Source organism: Elephas maximus, chromosome 23 (genome assembly GCF_024166365.1).
Source record: "Elephas maximus indicus isolate mEleMax1 chromosome 23, mEleMax1 primary haplotype, whole genome shotgun sequence".
In the NCBI taxonomy this organism is placed as follows: Eukaryota; Metazoa; Chordata; class Mammalia; order Proboscidea; family Elephantidae; genus Elephas; species Elephas maximus.
In genome coordinates, this window is record NC_064841.1 from 3702776 (window position 1) to 3722418 (window position 19643).

General features: G+C 38.6%; 1 protein-coding gene across 6 annotated transcripts in view; it reads right to left on the reverse strand.

The window, feature by feature from the left end:
• Positions 1-19643, reverse strand: part of LEKR1 (leucine, glutamate and lysine rich 1) — a 178071-nt gene that overhangs the window by 93096 nt on the left and 65332 nt on the right. For all 6 annotated transcript variants that reach the window (XM_049867247.1, XM_049867249.1, XM_049867246.1 and 3 more), the window contains one exon: positions 6279-6454. In XM_049867247.1, coding sequence (XP_049723204.1) covers positions 6279-6454 — 176 coding nt within the window. The remainder of the gene's footprint in view (positions 1-6278; positions 6455-19643) is intronic.

Here is a 19643-nt window from a genome sequence, read left to right on the forward strand (position 1 = left end):
GAAGAAATTGGAAGGCATACAGTGGGGGAAACGACATTAGAATTAACAGGCATATAGAAGGCAGGCATGAAAAAAGTTTCTAAAGTGAAACAAAAATAAGAGAAAAGGACAGCTACAGAATGCAGGCGATGGAGATGTGGTGCCCGCGTGATTAGAAGCCACAAACAAAATAAATAAATATGTAAAAGAAAACAAATATTTAAAGATAGAATTCAAGAAAATCTACCTGAAATAAAAGAGTCTTCAGTCTAAATATATGGAAAGTGACATGCCAAAGAAAACTGATCACAAATGGTCAGTACCGAGAAAGATTCTAACACAGTCATTAAATTTTAAAGATAAAGAATCCTTTGGAAAGGTAGGCCAAAAAGATAAATTCATTTAAAAGGGAAAAATAAATGATCCTGGTCTCAGATTTCGCTAGGACAACATTTAATACCAGAATGCAATGCAACAGTACCTAGATGATACTCAAGGAAACCAAATGGGAGCAAAGCATTTTATACCCAGCTAAGTCGTTCTTCACATACAAAGGCTACCAACACTGTTGAGCAAGAACTCATTTCCCACAAACCATTTCCTCCCCCTGACAAGTAAATGGTTTATTATGCATGACTTCAAATGGTAGCTTTTTTTTTACATATAATTTTATTTTGTTGTTAAGAACATACACAGCAAAGCATACACCAATTCAACAGTCTCTACATGTACCATTTTGCGACAATGATTACATTGTTTGAGTTGTGCAACCATTCTCAACCTCTTCTTCTGAGTTGTTCCTCTCCCATTAACATAAGCTCACTGTCCCCTAAGGTTCCTATCTAATCTTTGGAGTTGCTGTTGTCAATTTGATCCTGTATACATAGTTCTTAAAAGAGCACAATGCTCAAGGCAGACATTCTTTACTAGTTAAACTAAACTATTGCTTGGTTGTAAGAAGATTCAGAGGATATTTATGGTTTGAAGTTTAAAGATTATCTCAAGGCAATAGTTTCAAGGGTTGATCTAACCTTCAAGGCTCTAGGAAGTCTGGATTCCATGAGAATTTGAAATTCTGAGCTACATTTTTCCCTTTTTGATCAGAATTCTCCTATGGAATCTTTGATCAAAATGTTCAGTAATGGTAGCTGGGCACCATCCAATTCCTCTGGTCTCATGGCAAAGGAGGCAGTTGTTGATGGAGGCAATTAGCCACACATTCCATATCTCCCTCCTGTTCCTAAATCTCTTTCTTCCTCTTTCGTTCCAGGTGAATAGAGACCAATTGTGGTCCCTTAGATAGCCACTTGCGAGCTTTTAAGACCCTAGGTACTACACATCAAACTAGGAGATAGAACAGAGGCACCAAACATGTTATTAGGCCAATTAACTGGGATGCCCCATGAAACCATGACCCTAAACATCCAAACCAAGAAACCAAATCTCATGAGGTTTTTCGTTGTATATAAGCAGCTTCAGCAAATACTATTTTGTTGTTGTTGTTGTAAATATATCTATCACACTTTTGCCAATTCAACTTTGTACAGGTATACAATTTATTAACAGCAATTACAATAATTAGCTGTGCAATCCCACCGTTAATCAATGTGATATTTCCACCACCGTTCACCGCCCCCCCCCCTTATTCCTTCCCTCCCACCCCTGGTAACCACTAATAAACTTTGTTCTCTATATATTTGCCTTTTCTTATCTTTTTATATAAGTGAGGTCATACAATATTTGTCCTGTTGTGATTGGCTTATTTCACTCAGCATAATGTCTTCAAGCTCCATCCATACTGTAGCATGTATCAAGCCTTCTTTTCTCCTACTGGCTGAGTAGCATTCCATTGTATGTATGTACCGCATTTAGTTTATTATTTATCTGTTGATGGGCATTTAGGTTGTTTCCACCTTTTGGCTATTGTGAATAGTGCTGCAATGAACATTGGTGTACCAGTCTCTACGTTCAAGTTTTTTGGGTATATGCTTAGGGGTGGAAATGCTGTGTCATATGATAGTTCTATTTTTAGTTTTTTGAGAAACCGTCACGCTGTTTTCAACAATGGCTATACCATTTTGCATTCCTACCACCAACAGGTAAGGATTTCAGTTTCCCCACATCCTCACCAACATTTGTTGTTTTCTGTTTTGTTATCTCTTTTTTTTTAATCTTAGCCATTCCAGTGGGCGTGAAATGGTATCTCATTGTGCTTTTGATTTGTATCTCTCTGACGGCTAATGATGCTGGTGTCTTTTCATATGTTTGGTAGCCATTTGAATGTCCTATTTGGTGAAATGTCTATTCAAGTCCTTTGCCCATGTTATGACTGGGTTGTCTTTTTGTCATTAAAAAATTGAAGTTTTATATATATATTTTGGTTACTAGATTCTTGTTATATATATGGTTTCCCAAGATATTCTCCCAGTTGGTAGCTTGTCTTTTCACTTTTTTGGTGAAGTCTTCTGATGAACAACAGTCTTTTTTTTTTTTTTTTTAATAATTTTTATTGTGCTTTAAGTGAAAGTTTACAAATCAAGTCAGTCTCTCACACAAAAACCCATATAAACCTTGCTACACACTCCCAATTACTCTCCCCCTAATGAGACAGCCCGCTCTCTCCCTCCACTCTCTCTTTTTGTGTCCTTTTTGCCAGCTTCTAACCCCCTCCACCCTCTCATCTCCCCTCCAGGCAGGACATGCCAACATAGTCTCAAGTGTCCACCTGATCCAAGAAGCTCACTCCTCACCAGCATCCCTCTCCAACCCATTGTCCAGTCCAATCCATGTCTGAAGAGTTAGCTTTGGGAATGGTTCCTGTCCTGGGCCAACAGAAGGTCTGGGGGCCATGACCACCAGGGTCCTTCCAGTCTCAGTCAGACCATTAAGTCTAGTCTTATGAGAATTTGGGGTCTGCATCCCACTGCTCTCCTGCTCCCTCAGGGGTTCTCACAACAGTTTTTAATTTGTATGAAGTCCCATTTATTTTGTCTTTTGCTGTTTGTGTTTTTATTATTATATTAGATAATCCATTGTTGAATGCTAGGCCTGACACTGTTGTCCCTGCTTGCTCTTCTAAGAATTTTATGGTTTTAGTTTCCATATTTAGGTCCTTAATCCATTTTGAATACGTTTTTGTGTATGTTGTGAGGCATGGATCCTGTTTCACTTTTCTGCATGTGGAAATCCAATTTTCCCAGCACTATTGTTGACGAGACTCTTCTTTCCCCATCAGATGGACTTAGCACCCTTGTAAAAAATCAGTTGGCCATAGATATATGGGTTTATTTCTGAACTCTCAATTGTTATACCAGCATCAGGCTGTTTTGATTACTGTAGTTGTATAACCAAAAAACCCCAAACCCGTTGCCACTGAGTCAATTCTGACTCATAGCAACACTATAGGACAGAGCAGAGCTGCCATGTAGGGTTTCCAACGAGTGACTGGTGGATTCGAACTGCCAACATTTTAGTTAGCAGCCGAAGTCTTAGCCACTGTGCCATCAGGGCTCCCCTGTAGCTGTATAAAAAACTGTGTAGCTGTAGCTGTATAGTATGTTTTAAAATCAGGAAGTGTGAGTCCTTCTACTTTGTTCTTCTCCTTTAACATTGCTTTAGCTGTTCAGGGTCTCTTGCCATTCATATAAAGTTGAGGATTGGTTTTTCTTTTCTGTAAAGAAGGCTGTTGGGATTTTGATCTGGATTGTATTGAATCTATAGGTCACTTTGGGTAGTACTGACATGTTAACGATATTAAGTCTTTCAATCCATGAACATGAGACATCTTTCCATTTATTTAAGTCTTCTTTAATCTCTTTCAGCAGTGTTTTATAGTTTTCATCATATAAGTCCTTCATATGCTTGGTTAGATTTATTCCTAGGTATTTTATTCTCTTAGATGCTATTGTAAATGGAATTGTTTCTCTAATTTCCCTTTCAGATTTCTCATTGCTAGGGTATTAGAAACCCAAATGATTTTTGTTTGTAGATCTTGTACCCTGCAACTTTGCTAAAGTCCTCTATTAGCACTAGAAATTTTCTTGCGCACTCTTTGAGATTTTCTATAGGATCATATCATCTGTGCACAGAGATAATTCTCTTCTTCTTTTCCAACCTGGATACCTTTTATTTCCTTTTTTCCACAAACCATTCTTAAGGACAGCACCAGAGGAAGAACTTTAGACAACGGAGAGATGATGGGGGAAACCACAGAAAACGACTGGCAATGAGCACAAATAGGGCAGATAAGGTAACAAAACAGAATGTAAATGTTACACATCCTTATAACGGAGAAGTCATTTAACTAACAACAAATTGGGGGACGGAGGTGTGGAGAGGAGGTGGGAAGTATATAAATTGGGGGACGGAGGTGTGGAGAGGAGATGGGAAGTATATAAATTGGGGGACGGAGGTGTGGAGAGGAGATGGGAAGTATATAAATTGGGGGACGGAGGTGTGGAGAGGAGATGGGAAGTATATAAATTGGGGGACGGAGGCTGTGGAGAGGAGATGGGAAGTATATAAATTGGGGGACGGAGGTGTGGAGAGGAGGTGGGAAGTATATAAATTGGGGGACGGAGGTGTGGAGAGGAGATGGGAAGTATACAAATTGGGGGACGGAGGTGTGGAGAGGAGATGGGAAGTATATAAATTGGGGGACGGAGGTGTGGAGAGGAGGTGGGAAGTATATAAATTGGGGGACGGAGGCTGTGGAGAGGAGATGGGAAGTATATAAATTGGGGGACGGAGGTGTGGAGAGGAGATGGGAAGTATATAAATTGGGGGACGGAGCTGTGGAGAGGAGATGGGAAGTATATAAATTGGGGGACGGAGGTGTGGAGAGGAGGTGGGAAGTATATAAATTGGGGGACGGAGGTGTGGAGAGGAGATGGGAAGTATATAAATTGGGGGACGGAGGCTGTGGAGAGGAGGTGGGAAGTATATAAATTGGGGGACGGAGGTGTGGAGAGGAGGTGGGAAGTATATAAATTGGGGGACGGAGGTGTGGAGAGGATAAATTGGGGGGCGGAGGTGTGAACAGGAGATGGGAAGTATATAAATTGGGGGACGGAGGCTGTGGAGAGGAGATGGGAAGTATATAAATTGGGGGACGGAGGCTGTCCAGGGTAGACAGGAAGTATATAAATTGGGGGAGGGAGGTGTGGAGAGGAGGTGGGAAGTATATAAATTGACTGGAAGGAAAAAAACATAATTTAAGTGTATAAATCATTTAGTAGAAGTAAAATAAACAGTATAAATGTAAAACTTAAGAATTTTCTTAACATCTGATAGGAAAAAAAGGAAAAAAAGGAACGATAAAATAAGCCATCTATTAGTAAGGTGCTAATATTAATAAATATAGTCTAAACTTTAGACTTTAAAGAAATAAAGGACTGAGGGTATTATCCCAGTGCCCAGTGCCGTCGAATCGACTCCGATTTACAAAGTCATAATCACAAAGACAGCAACCAGACAACAAATGCAACATTCCCAAACATTTGAAGATTCACAAACATAAAAGAGCAAAGAAAATAGGCCATCATTATCACGTATGAATTCGGATGCAACAGTCCTAAAAAATATATTGTAAACAGAATCCAGCAGCATAATAAAAGGATAATAAACAAGTGGGGTGTGTTCAGGAAGTGCACAAATGGTCCAATTAAGAAATCTATTAATATATTTCTTCATATGGGTCTATGGAGGAAGAACCTATGATAATCTCCATGGACACTAAGATGGCATCTGACCAATGTAACAACAAATACTAAACAACATAAGAATAGATCCTTTCTTAACATGATAAAAACATATCTGCGTTAGCCCTGAAACCAGCATCGACCAAAACACTGGACCTTCCCACTAAAGTCAAGCACATCCTTTATAATTGCTATTATTTAACACAGTGTTTTTGGTTACTCCCCAGTGTTTTCAGTTCTTTTTCATATTTTTTTGTTGAATAAATAGTTATCTGTGGGAGGACTGATCTGATATGAACTACTCTGCCATTAACAGAAGAAAATAAAATAGAAGATTGGTACATTTAACAAGAACAACCAGACTTCTGGTCGCAGCTCAGGAAAGACATATCATAGTTTCTCTTAGATAAGCCTAAAACTATTGAATCTCTGAGTTGGAGTAGATCATAACAGCCATCTAGTCTACCAAGCAATGACAGATTTATAAAGTTAATCCTAATTCCCAACACATAAAGTGAAATATCACTGCCTCATTGTTTATAATGTAACTTTAAAAAATTTTTAAAAAGGACAATTGTGTCCTTAATATATATAACAAACCTGTCAAGGCCGTTTCACTTATGGATTTAATTTGCAGAAAAACTTCTTCTTTCAGAGAAGTCCAGTTTTGAAAATTATCATATACTTCATTTTTAATACTGCTTAGCTCCCTCTTAGTAGAAGTAAGGAATGAAAGTGTCTTATTCCAGAAATATTTGTACTCCACCAATTTTTTACTGTAAAGTAGTAAAAAAAAAAAAAAAAATTAGGACTTTTAAAAATAGTATGCATAATAACAAATATCTCTTTTAGAAAACAGTTTTAGAGTGCCCATATAATCTATTGTGTAAATGGAGATAATTTTGAAAGTGAAAAAACCCATTGCCATCTCTTCAATCCTGACTCATAGCAACCCTATAAGACAGAGCAGAACCGCCCCATAGGGTTTCCAAGGAGCACCTGGTGGATTCAAACTGCCAACCTTTTGGTTAGCAGCTGTAGCTCTTAACTACTATGCCACCAGGGTTTCCACTGAAAAGAGGTGCTATTCATATTATGCCGAGACAACAGATATAAACTGGGAATATCCCAGGTAGGCTAGCGCATCTGGTCACTTTAACTCATTTTGATTTTGTTATTATTTTAACTATAAATGGAGACTGTTAAACACTTTCATAAACTATATTAATTTTTTTATTAATCCAACAGCAAACATTTATTGAAGAAAGTTAGGTCAAAAGCGATTCTGTCACGAAGTCTAAATGAGAATCGAAGATTCTTAGATCACATTCTTCCACACATCACGGTTCCACAGGTAGTGTAAAACTTGGGGTAATAATAAACATGCATTTTACAATGACTGATCCGATGCTTTTGCTTCATCAGATGCCATAGCTCAAGTAATTACATGTCTTTTTGCTAACTCTGTGATTTTTATTACTTCAGATGTCATGGTTATAGTTTTCCTAATCACCAAGGAAGATGTAGATATAGATCTGGGAGTTAACAGCAAGACGGTGATGACTGAAGCGATGGGAGTGTAATTGTTTGTTTAATATTTATCTTCCTAGGTAGACCAAGATCTATAATACAGAGCTGGTATCTGTCTTACTCATTCCAGTCTCCTCAGAACCTAGCGCGGTGTTTGCTACGTAGTGTGAGACTTCGTCTCATGTACTTTGGACGTGTTGTCAAGAGGGATCAGACCCTGGAGAGGGATGTCCTGCTTGGTAAAGTAGGGGGTCAGCGAAAAGAGGAAGACCCTCAGTGAGATGGACTGACACAGTGGCTGTAATCATGGGCTCAAACACAGCAACGATTGTGAGGATAGCACAGGACTAGGCAGTGTTTCTGTTGTACATGCGGTCGCTATGTAAACAGCACCTAACAACAACAACAATGTGCTCAATAAATATTGTAACTTGAGTGGGTAAAAGAGATGACTAAGCTGAAGGAATGAAGAAGTGAGAAGTGCGGAAGATAACACAAGCATTGAAGGGACCATGGCAGGAAATAATCCCTCAAAGGAGACTTAAAAAAAAAAACAAACCTGCTGCTGTCAAGCTGACTGACTCCCAGCAACCCCATGGGACGGAGTAACACTGCCCCGTAGAGCTTCCAGGAGCGGCTGGTGCACTGGAACTGCCGACCTTTCGGCCAGCAGCTAAGCTTTAACCACTGTACCACCAAGGCTCCCAAAGAAGACCAGCAAGGAGCAATCAGTAAGTTAGGAGAAAAACCAAAAGAATTAGGTCAGAAAAAGCAGAGGATAAGGCAATTTCTAAGAAGACAGTAATGGCCAGTGTTTAAGACATCAGATAAACACCAAACGGAGTTCATTGTATCTGACACTAAGGAGGTTTTGGTAATCTCAGAGATAGCGGTGTCAGTGGGGATGATGAGAGACTAGGTAGGAAAGGGCTAAGCAGTAAACCCGAGGTGAAAAACATAAAATCAGTCCTGTGGTACCAGCTGTCAGGGACCTTGGCTTGAGGAGACAGGGAGAAAAACAAGAAAATAGAGAGTAGGTGGTTAGGATGGGACACACCTGAGTCTACACACAGCAGAGCAGACAGTATTAGGCAGTCACAGAGGCTAAAAACACAGAATAGAGATGAGGTAATTTGTCGTGCAAAGTCCTAGAAAGGACAGATGTAAAGCAGAGGCTGAAAGACTAGCTTTGGCCAGGAAGAAGCAGAATGATGTGACAGTGTGTGGTAAGTAAGGTCCACCTGGGTGAGCAGAAGCTACAGGGGGTACCTAATCAGCATGCAGAGCTAGGAGCTAACAGAATGTTGATTTCAGAAAGTAGAGAGAGAGTCCCAACGGGTCACTGCACCAAGGAAGCCAAAAGTGAAGATGGGAAGTCTGAATGTGAAGCCAGGCACTGGTGAGGCAGGGAGATGGACCAGAAACTAAGTCAAGGGTAAGGGGCTAAGGGGACCAGTGTGGGACAGCTGCCTGGAGCAAGCCCTGAACATGGCTGTCAGGGCCTAGCAGGGACATTAACAGAAGAAAAGCCTGGATGTGGATGTAGGTGCCTCTATAGGGGAAAAGGCAGGAGACAGTTCAAGCTTGTCAGCTAGGGACAGATCCAAGTTTTGTGGGATCTATGGTTTGGAGAAGGAGCACTGGTGATGCAATGGTTAAGTGCTCCGCTGCTAACAAAAGGTGGCCCGTGGCACCCACCAGCAGCTCTGTGGGAGAAGAGACCAGGTGATCTGCTTGCTTGAAGATGTGAACATAGGAAACCCTAAGGGGCAGTTCTACTCTGTCACACGGGGTTGCTATCGGTCAAAATTGACTTGACATCACATAACAACATGATTTGCAAAACCCCCTCTAAAAATAAATACAAAAATGAAAACTACAAAATTAGGTTAAAAAACAGTAATTATTTTAGAATTAAAAAAACACAAATTAGAAAATTTTAAAAGGTTGATAAATTCCATGAATATCACAAAATATAGGAAAACGATATAACTTTTTAATAAGTAACACAGCTTTACAACTTTATTTTCCCTGTGGCATCTGGCTACATGCTCCATAATCACCTGTTCACGGGAGAGCCATTCTGTAATATCACATTATTTGGTGGGAACGCAAAGATCATACAGCTAGATTTCCCTAGTATGAATGTTCTTTTTTTTATTACTAATAGTTTAGAAAGATCCAGCTTCATACCCCATTATTGGTTAAAAAAAGCCGTGTAAATACTTAGGGTTGACAAATTTGGAAAAATCATTATCAAATTTTTTTCATATGTGAATTATAAGATTTTTTGGCTTTTCAAGTTTTCTTGGAAAGTGACTCATCTTAAATTGTCATTGGAATGATGAAAACTCATGAACCAGTTTATCTTAGATGCCAGGTTTGAACTGATGCACTATGATTTTTATGTTATCTCCACCAAAATTAGCACTTTTGGTCAAATCAGCAACTTAAATCTTTCTCCAATGTATTCAGATAATTAGCTCTCCTTCGTTGAATCAATTATCAAATAATCCAAAAGCTTTTATTGAAAATGTATCTCTTCCTTTTAATGAATTTGCTTTTGATGTGACCTGAAAAAGTTGATACAATTTGCTTCTTTGTGCCTGAAAAATTTCCATTGCTTAAATTGCTGATCTTGATTGTTTTTACTCCAATGTTTTTTTTTTTTTTAAGATTCATGCACACCCAAATCTGTCATCTGTAATTTATTTGTTTTTTTTTTTTGAAGCATTCAAAAAATGTCTTTCCAAATGGTAATTATAATAGTGTATTGCCAACTGAACTTTCCGTCCTCGGGCTCCAAAATGCCTGTGGCTATTCCAATGCCATATGGACATCAGAAGTGTGACAGAGAGGAAGTCTGAGTGGAAAGAGACGGAATTTTTAAACAATTACAATTAAACCATCTTACTTTTGCTAGGACCCCTTCCAGAACCTTCGAAGGGAGTCCTCAGTGAAGAGCTCTGAAACTTAAGCATGATTTGATTCACAGTAAATCTGCCTGTGTTGGTAACATCCACTTTCTCTGTGAAATAAGAGGCAAGACACACAGCTGCTGAAGGGGGTGGGGGAGGTAGTAGCACAGGAGGCCTAAGCAGAATAGTGAGGATTTAGAATGGTACTGAAGGACGTAAGGGCCTACTGCTTAACAGCTTGGAAGCAGATACGAACAATGAGGGTTTTAAGGATAAATATGGCTAAGTCAGTAAATGTAAAAGGAGTTGGGGTATTCATAGACTGCTTTACACAGAAACATCCTCTGTGTGGAAAACCCTAAGGAATCCACACCAAAACAACAACAACAAAAGTCTGTAACTAATAAATTAGTTCATCAAGATGTATATTTAAAAATCAATTTTATTTCTATATACTAGCAGTGACCAGCACCAAAAATAAAATTAAGAAAACAATTCCATTCAAAATAAAACTGAAAAGAATAAAATACTTAGAAAAATTTTTAATTAAAAAAAGCAAGACTTGTATACTGAAAACAAAACATTCCTGAGAGAAATAAATGAAAAGACATACCATATTCATAGTTTGGAAGTCTCAATATTGTTAGGATGGCAGTGCTCCCCAAATTGATCTATAGAGTCAATGCAATATCTATCAAAACCCCAGCAGGCTACTTTGTAGAAATTTACAAGCTGATGATAAAATTCATATGGAATTGCAAAGGACCCAGAAGAGTCAAAACAATCTTGAAAATAAGTAATAAAGTTGGGAGGCTTACATTTCTCACTTTGAAGATTTACTAAAAACTATAGGATTCAAGAGAGTGTGGTAGTTGCATAAAAGACATATAAATTAAAGGAACAGAATAGATAGTCCAGAAATGAGTCCTTATATTTGCGGTGAATGATTTTTAACAAAGTTGTCAGGATAATTCAGTAGGAAAAGAAGAGTCCTTTCAACAAACGGTGCTGGAACAATTAGATATCCACATGCAAAAAAATAAATTTAGATCCTTCCCTCATATCATATAGAAAAATTAATTCAAAATAAATTATAAATCTAAATGTAAGAGTTAAAACTACTAAATTGTTAGAAGAAACTATAGGAGAAAACCTTCATGACCTTGGGTTAAGCAAAGAGTTCTTAGATACATCACAAAAAGAAAAATTCATAAAAGAAGACATTGATAAATTGGATTTCATTAAAAATAACAACTTTGACTCTTCAAAAGACTCCATTAAGAGATACCAGAACCAAGATGGCAGACTAAGAAGCTCCACACTCCAGTCCATCTATAGAAAAAGTGAAAAAAAAAAACAAGAGAAAATGATGATACTAGTCTTGTTGGAACTCTGTTGAACAAGTGGGGAGGGGCTGGGTCACAGCAGCTGGATAAGGCCTTGCAGAGTGGTGGGAAGACTCCGAGACTCCTTTTTTCTCCCTGATATTGGCTTGAGCACCATCACAGCCTCTGCTGGGCAGCCAGCTAGAAATGGCAGCTGTGTTTCCAGTTTGGGATCTCAGCCCATGGTTCTGTGGTGAGCAGAATGCACTTTGTTAATAATAAAGAATGATTTTTGCCTGTTCAAATCAGTCAAGTGATTACCTAAAGGACTAAGGCAAAGAGCTTGTATTTATTTCATCCATTCTGGAGGTCGCATGGCAGAAGAGCAGTAGGCATACCCTGAGGCATGGTAAGGCAGAACGAGAATCCTGTGGCCACCTGGTGCAAAGGAAGGAGATCCAGGGAGAGAAACTCCAGGGAGAGAATTTCCTTGGGAAATTGGGCATTTAAAGGTACCAAAGTGTGTATAATTTGGAGAACCACATGTATGCCCAGGGCAACACACATGCCCAGAAAGACCTGAGGTAATCCTAAACTTTCTCATTGGATGGATTTCACGGCTCAGTGTAAGCCTGGGGATTGTCCTACCACAGAGTAAGTCTGCAAAGACTATAAGAGGTTTTTGTTTTGTCTTTTTAGCAATCCTCCCCCCCCCCCGCAATTTGACCCAGCAAAAATAGAAAAGGCACTAAACTAATGGACTACCGCAGCCTTCAACAATAGAAAAAGAGAGGAAAGAGTGAAGGAAAAGAAAGAAGATAGGAAGGAGGGAAGTAAGGACGGACAGATGAATGAATCAACCTAGCAAACCCTGAGGAAGGGGAAGAATCTGAGTAATTGAACCACTGTATTATATTATTCAAACACCCCATTTTCAACAACACCAAAAAAAAATCATAAGACAAATGGAGAAACAAGGAAAGATGGCTTATTCAAAGAACAAACTAAATCAACAGAAACCATCTTTAAGGCAGACAGACATTAGCTCTACTGGATACAGACTTTAAAACAACTGTTTTAAATATGTGTAAAGCACTAAAGGAAATCAAGAAAATAACGTTTGAACAAAGTAAGAACATTAACATAAAGATAGAAAATTATAAAAAGAAACCAAACATAAATTCTGGAGTTCAGAAGTATAACTGAAATGAAAAATTCATTAGAGGGGTCCCACAGCAAATTTCAGGTGACACAAGAAAGAATTAGTGAACTTTCCCAGATAAGCAAAAGCTGAGGGAGATTGTTACTACCAGACATGCCCTAAAAGAAATGATATAGGGAGCCTGAAAGTTTGAAATGTGAAGCATCCCTATCTCACATCATATAAAAAAATTAACCCAAAATGGATCAACAACCTAAATATAAGGGCTAAAACCATAAAATTTTTTAGAAGAAAAGATAGGAATAATGTTTCAGGACCTTATGTGAAGCAATGGATTTTTAGATATGACACCAAAAGCATGAGGAACAAGAGAAAAAATAGATAAACTGGACTTCATCAATATCAAAAACTTTGCATCAAGGGGCATTAAGAAGAAAGTGAAAAGGCAACCTACAGAATGAGAGAAAATATTTGGGAACCGTATATCAGGTAAGGGTTTAATATTCAGAATACATATATATATAACTCCTAAAACTCAACAACAAAATGACTAATAGCCCAATTAAAAAATAGGCAAAGTACTTGAATAAACATCTATCCAAAGAAGGTATATGAATGGCTAGCAAGCACATGAAAAGATGCTCAGCATGATTAGTCATCAGAAAAATGCAGATCAAAATATAATGAGTTACCACTTCATACCCACTAGGATGGCTATTATCAAAAAACACCAAAAATAAGCGTTGGAGAGGATGTGGAGAAATCGAAACCCTTGTCCATTGCTGGTGGAAATGTAAAATGGTACAGCCACTAGTGAAAACAGTCTGGTGTTTATGCACAAATTTGAACACAGATTTAGCATATAATCTAGCAATTCCACTCCTAGATATACACCTAAAAGAATCTCAGGCAATGACTCAAACAGATACCTGTACATCAGTGGTCGCTGCAGCATTATTCACAATAGCCAAAAGGTAGAAACAACCCGAATGTTCATCGAGAGATGAATGGATAAATGAAATGTGGTATATACACACACGAAGCCCTGCTGGCACAGTGGTTAAGTGCTAAGGCTGCTAACCAAAAGGCTGCCAGCTCGAATCTGCCAGGCACTCCTTGGAAACTCTATGGGGCAGTTGTACTCTGTCCTATAGGGTAGTTATGAGTTGGAATTGACTTGACGGCAATGGGTTTTTTGTTTGTTTGTTTATATACACACAATGGAGTATTATTCAGCTACAAAGATGAACCTTGAAACATCATGCTAACTGCAATAAGCCAAACATAAAAGGTCAAATACTGTTATCCCACTTACATGAAATATTTATAATAGGTAAAACTATCAAGACAAAAGATTAGTGCTTAGCAGCAGATGAAAGGGGGGAGAATGAGCAGTAAACAACAATGAAAACAATTATTACTGGATGAATACCCTTAAAAAAAAAAAGATACCATTAAGAAAATGAAAAGATAAGTCACAGACTGAGAGAAAATATTTGCAAATCATATTTCAAATAAAGGACTCATATGCAGAACATAAAAAGAGCTTTTAAAATCTTTTAATAAGGAAGCTAACCAATCATAAAATGGGCAAAAGTTTTTAATAGATATTTTACCAAATAGGATTTTCAAATAGCTCATAAGCACATGAAAAGATGCTTCGCATCAGTAGTTATTCAGGAAACAGAAATCAAAGCCACAATGAAGTATCATTTCACACCCACTCCAGCCCATCCAGTGCCAGAATTTGTATAATCAAAAAGGTGGACAATATAATAAGTGTGTAGAGGAGACAGAGAAAACCAGAGTCCCCATTCCTGGCTGGAATGTAAAATGGTAGAGCCACTTTGGAAAACATTTTGTCGATTTCTTAAAAAGTTACATTAAATTTATCATAAGAATCAGTAATTCTACTCTTACCTACCCACCCATAAGAAATGAAAATGAATGTCCACACAAACACTTGTATGCAGATGTTTATAGCAGCCTTATTCATAAGTGGGTAGTGCAAATGGTTAACACACTTGGCTGCTAACCAAAAGGTTGGAGACTCAAGTCCCCCCAGAGGTACCTCAGAAGAAAGGCCTGGCAATCTACTTCTGAAAAATCAACCATTGAAAACCCTATGAAGCACAGTTCTACTCTAACACACATGGGGTTGCCATGTGTTGGATCGAACTGACAGCAACTGGTTTATTCATAAGAGGTAAAAAGTGGAACCAATCCAAGTGTTCAACTAGTAAATGGACAAATAAATGTGGAATAGCCACACAATGGAATATTATTCAGCAGTAAAAAGGAATAAAATACTGAGACATGCCATAACGTGAATGAACCTCAAAAACATAATGCTAAGTGAAATACAAGCTGGATGTAAAAGACCGTATATCGTATGATGCTATCCATCTGAAACGTCCAGAAAAATGCAAATCCAGAAAGAAGGGCCGTGGTTCCCTAGGGCTGGGGGTAAGAACTAAGATTGACTGGAAACAGTCACGAGACTCTTCGGTGTGATTCAAATGTCCTAAAATTAGATGTGGTGAAGGTCATACAAGTCTGTAAGTTTACTAAAAGCACTGAATTATACACGTAAAGTTGGTGGATTTTATGGCATGTGAATTACACTGCAATAAAGCTGCTAAAAAGAAAACAAGATGTGAGATGATGAACTATGGGATTAAGGTCAGAAAACAGAGTGACACCAGAAAAAGGCTGGGTAAATGAAAAGCAAACAAAACCTGGAAGCCCCACTGAGGGTAAAGAATTGACATGAAAATGTGAGAGCTAGAAAGGGAGATTGGGAGTTGGCACTGAAAATTCCAGATATGACAGGATCTAGATTTATAAGTAAGAAAAATTTAAGCTCAAGTACCTTGTATTTCAAGGAGTCCCTGGCTGGCAGAAATGGTTAAGCTCTCACCTACTCACTGAAAGGTTGACAGAAATCCACCCAGAGGGAGAAAAGGCTGGCAATCTACTCCCCTGAAAGATCACCCCCATTGAAAACCCTACAGAGCACAGTTTCACTCCGAAACAGATGGGGTTGCCGTGAGTTGGAATTGACTCAATAGCAACTGGGTTTTTTTGTTTTGTTTTGTTTTACTTTATATTATAAACAATTTATGAAATAGTCACTGCATGAATCCTCTAAAAATAAATGCTGCCTGAATATTCCAAATATGGCTTGACTTGGAATATTGGATTTATATACAATTTTACATGAAGTTCAGTGAGAACTATATGCTATCTGGTATTTTAGTATCTGTTTTACGGGCCTTCTAAAGTTAATTTCCATTCTCAAAAAGATATTTTATTCTGAATAGCAGATGGGCTGAGCCAACTGAGGCATACCACACCTACTCGCGATCAATCTCCTTCAAGAGACAGGTCGGAAAGGATGTCAGGGAAAACACACAGCATATAGAACACACGGCTGGATGCTAGGTGATTAAGCCCAATTGTAATTAAATAAATCAGAAAATAATTTTAAAAGAGCAACGTGACCCAAAGACTCAGTTCATTGGTCCACTGAACGCTACATTTGGGTTCCGTAAATAAAGATGATTACGTCTGAAGAGCTAAAGCTCATGCTTCTTTCCCTGACCTCCTTAGCAGACATGATTATGGGCTCCTTTTATTTACCCACACAAGTCAGTAAGTTTTATGTTTTAATAAATATTTTTTTAAATAATCAATAAACTATTTAAAAAATCTGCTTTTAGTCACTGAAGTCTACAACTTTTGGTTTGAGCTTCTTTTCAGCAGAATGCCCTCCCCTATGCAAGGTGCCTTCCACTGAGGGTATAAATAAAACCAGTTGTTATTTCTATTCATCTATTACAAACTTTTTATTTGTGCTGAGTGTCTAGTTGTATGGTTACTTCCAAAATTGTTTTTAGTATGCACTATTTTTTTATGTAAGTAATACTATAGGGTCACTATGAGTCAGAAACCACTCGACGGCAGTGGGTTTTTGAGTTAAGTAATACTTTACTCTTAATTTGTGATCTTTTATTTAAAAATAAATAAAAATTTAAATTTAAAACGTGAAAGGAATAAGCAATGAAAGGTATGATTCAAAATGATGATTAAATTAAAATATAGAATAAAATAGTGTTGAAATATATACGCCTAAGTTTCTTCAGGCGTCCCTTGGTGGTGGAAACAGTTAAGTGCTCGGCTCCTAACTGAAAAAGATTGGTGATCTGAACCCACCCAGAGGTGTCTTGGAAGAAAGGTCTGGGGATCTGTTTCCGGGAGATTACAGCCACCGAAGGCCCTAATGAGCACCGTTTTACTCTGAAACACATGGGGGTGCCATGAGTTGGAATTGACTTGATAGCAACTGGTTAAGTTTCTTAAGAATTTAAGTTTCTTAAGGACTTAAAATACTGAAAATGAGATGCAAAAATAAGATTTTATTTTTAATCCTATTATTTTAACCCCGGTATTTTTTTTTTTTTTTTTTTAGTGTACTGGTTAAGTGCTACAGCTGCTAACCAAAAGGTCAGCAGTTGGAATCCACCAGGTGCTCCTTGGCAACACGATGGGGCAGTTCCACTCTGTCCTATAGGGTCGCTATGAGTCCGAATCGACTCCATGGCACCGGGTTTGGTTTGGTTTTAGTTTTATTACTTTTAACAGCTTTCTGTAAATTGTAAACATACAGGTAGATGATTTTTAATAAACGTACAAAGTTTAAGCTTAGTAAACTTAACACCACAGTTCAAGCATGGCCACATCCCACTTTAGGTTTTCAGCACCCTCAAAAGTTCCCTCATCCCCATTTGCAGTCAATCCTTGCTCCTCCCCTAAGCCCGGGCAACAACTGATCTACTTTCTGCCTGTACAAATGGGCATCTGCCTGACATTTCACAAAACGGGACCATAGAATATGCCGTCGTTGGTATTTGGCATCTTAGCATAATGTTTTTGAGATTTATCCGTGTGGTTCCATGAATCAGTAGTTCATTCCTCTTTATGTAGTCCCTTGTATGAATGTGTCGCATTGCATTTATCCACTTACCAGCTAATAAACACTGGGATTGTTTCCACCTTTTTGCTGTCATAGAATATCTACTATAAACATTCGTATACATAATGTCCACCATCCTTCGTGAAAAAGAACATTACGTGATTTGGACGTTGTTATGGGAACACCTGTGTCGGTGGGGCACGGGGCTCCTGGGTGCATTGGCTTGGGGGCCGCTGTGCCGCACAGGGTCTCGGAAGTTCCCACTGCTGACATCTCAGGTGAGCGCTCGGCCAGGTCCGCCTGGCAGTCACCTTCTCTGCTAAACCAGCTGCAGGGACAGCCAGCTCACCTGTGAGAACCTGCCCAGAGAGGGGACGGTGCAGAGCAAGGGTGCCGAGGGCGCCTGAGCCAGGGCTGGGGCTTCCGGGGCACATATCTTTCCATCAGCACCCTATGCGGCCACACCGGGCAAAACGTGGGAGCCAAGGGGGTCCAGAATCGGGATTTGGGGCCTGGGTCTCCATCCTGCAGACTAAGTGGCTTCCGGGCTGTGTGCAGCAGGCGGGCAGAAGTGGGGCTCCACCTTCAAGAGGAAGGTCTGGGTCCTGGCACTGAGACACCTGAGTGGCTGGTCACGTTGTATATGCTGTCGGATGCTACCCGTTAAGCCACACAGACCTGTGTAAGTCTTTGTGCAGACATATGCTTTCATTTCTCTTAGGTACATACCTAGGAGTGGAATTATGGAGTGGTGTGATAGGTGTACGTTCAACTTTTTAAGAAACTTACAACCTGTTTTCCAATGTGACTGAAAATTTCACATTCCTTCTAGCAGTATGTAAGGGACCCAGCTTCTTCATATCCTCACCAAAACTTCCTACTGTCAGTCATTTAGATCACCGCCATTCCAGTGGTTTTAATCTCATCATGGTTTTAGTTGACATTTGCCTAATGACTAACAATGTTGAGCATCTTTTCTTGTGCCTATCGGCAATCCATATGTCTTATTTGGTGAAACGTGTTCGAATCTTTTGCCCATTTTTAATTGGGCTTTTTTCTTATTATAGAATTGTACAAGGTATTTTCTTTTTTTTTTTTTTATATATACGCTCTGGATACAAGTCCTTTATCTGAAATATGATTTGCAAATATTTTCTCCCAGTCTGTGGCTTGTCTGTTCATTTTTAATGGTGTCTTTTGATCTGCAAAAGCTTTTTTTTAAAAATGAAATCCAATTTATTGATATTTTTTAAATGGATTTTGCTTTTGGTGACACACCTAAGAAGTCTTTGCCTAAACTCGAGGTTGGCCGAATTGGCCTATCACCTGTTTTAATACAGCCTGCAGGCTAAGAAGAGTTTTACAGAAGAACGCTTACTATCTATTATATCAGAGGCAACACTACCTTTGAACTCAAACTAAGCAAAGTGTTTATCTCCAAAAAAAATAATTCCATTCTTTTCATTAGCAGACCTGTATTGCCAAAAAAAAAAAAAGTGCTCAATTAATTATTAAATTTTGAATTTTATCAATAAAAAAATTGTGGCAGTTTTTTTGCCCTCTTGTTATGTAAGTCCCTACATAATAGCCTCTATTTTGCTTCTTGAACTTACTAACTGGTCATTCACAGAAAGTCTTTGCTGACACCTGGCCTAATCCCAGGTCACAATGGTTTTATCCTATGTTTTCTTCTAGAATTTTATAGTTTTAGCTCTTATATCAATGATACATTTTGATTTTGGTGTATGACATGAGGTAAGATTCTAAGGTTTTCTTTCTTTCTTTTTTGCATCTGAATTTCCAACTGTCCAGCACTATTTGTTGAAAAGACTATCCTTTCCTTATTGAATTGCTTTGGCACCAATTCACCATAGTGTAAGAGTTTATTTCTGGACTTTTATTCTGTTCCATTGATCTATATGTCTGTCCTTATGCCAATACCACGTTGTCTTCATTACTGCAGCTTTACAGTAGGTCAGGCAGTATAACTCCTCTAGCTTTTTCTTCTTTTTCAAAAGTATTTTGGCTATTCTAGGTCCCTTGTATTTCCATACT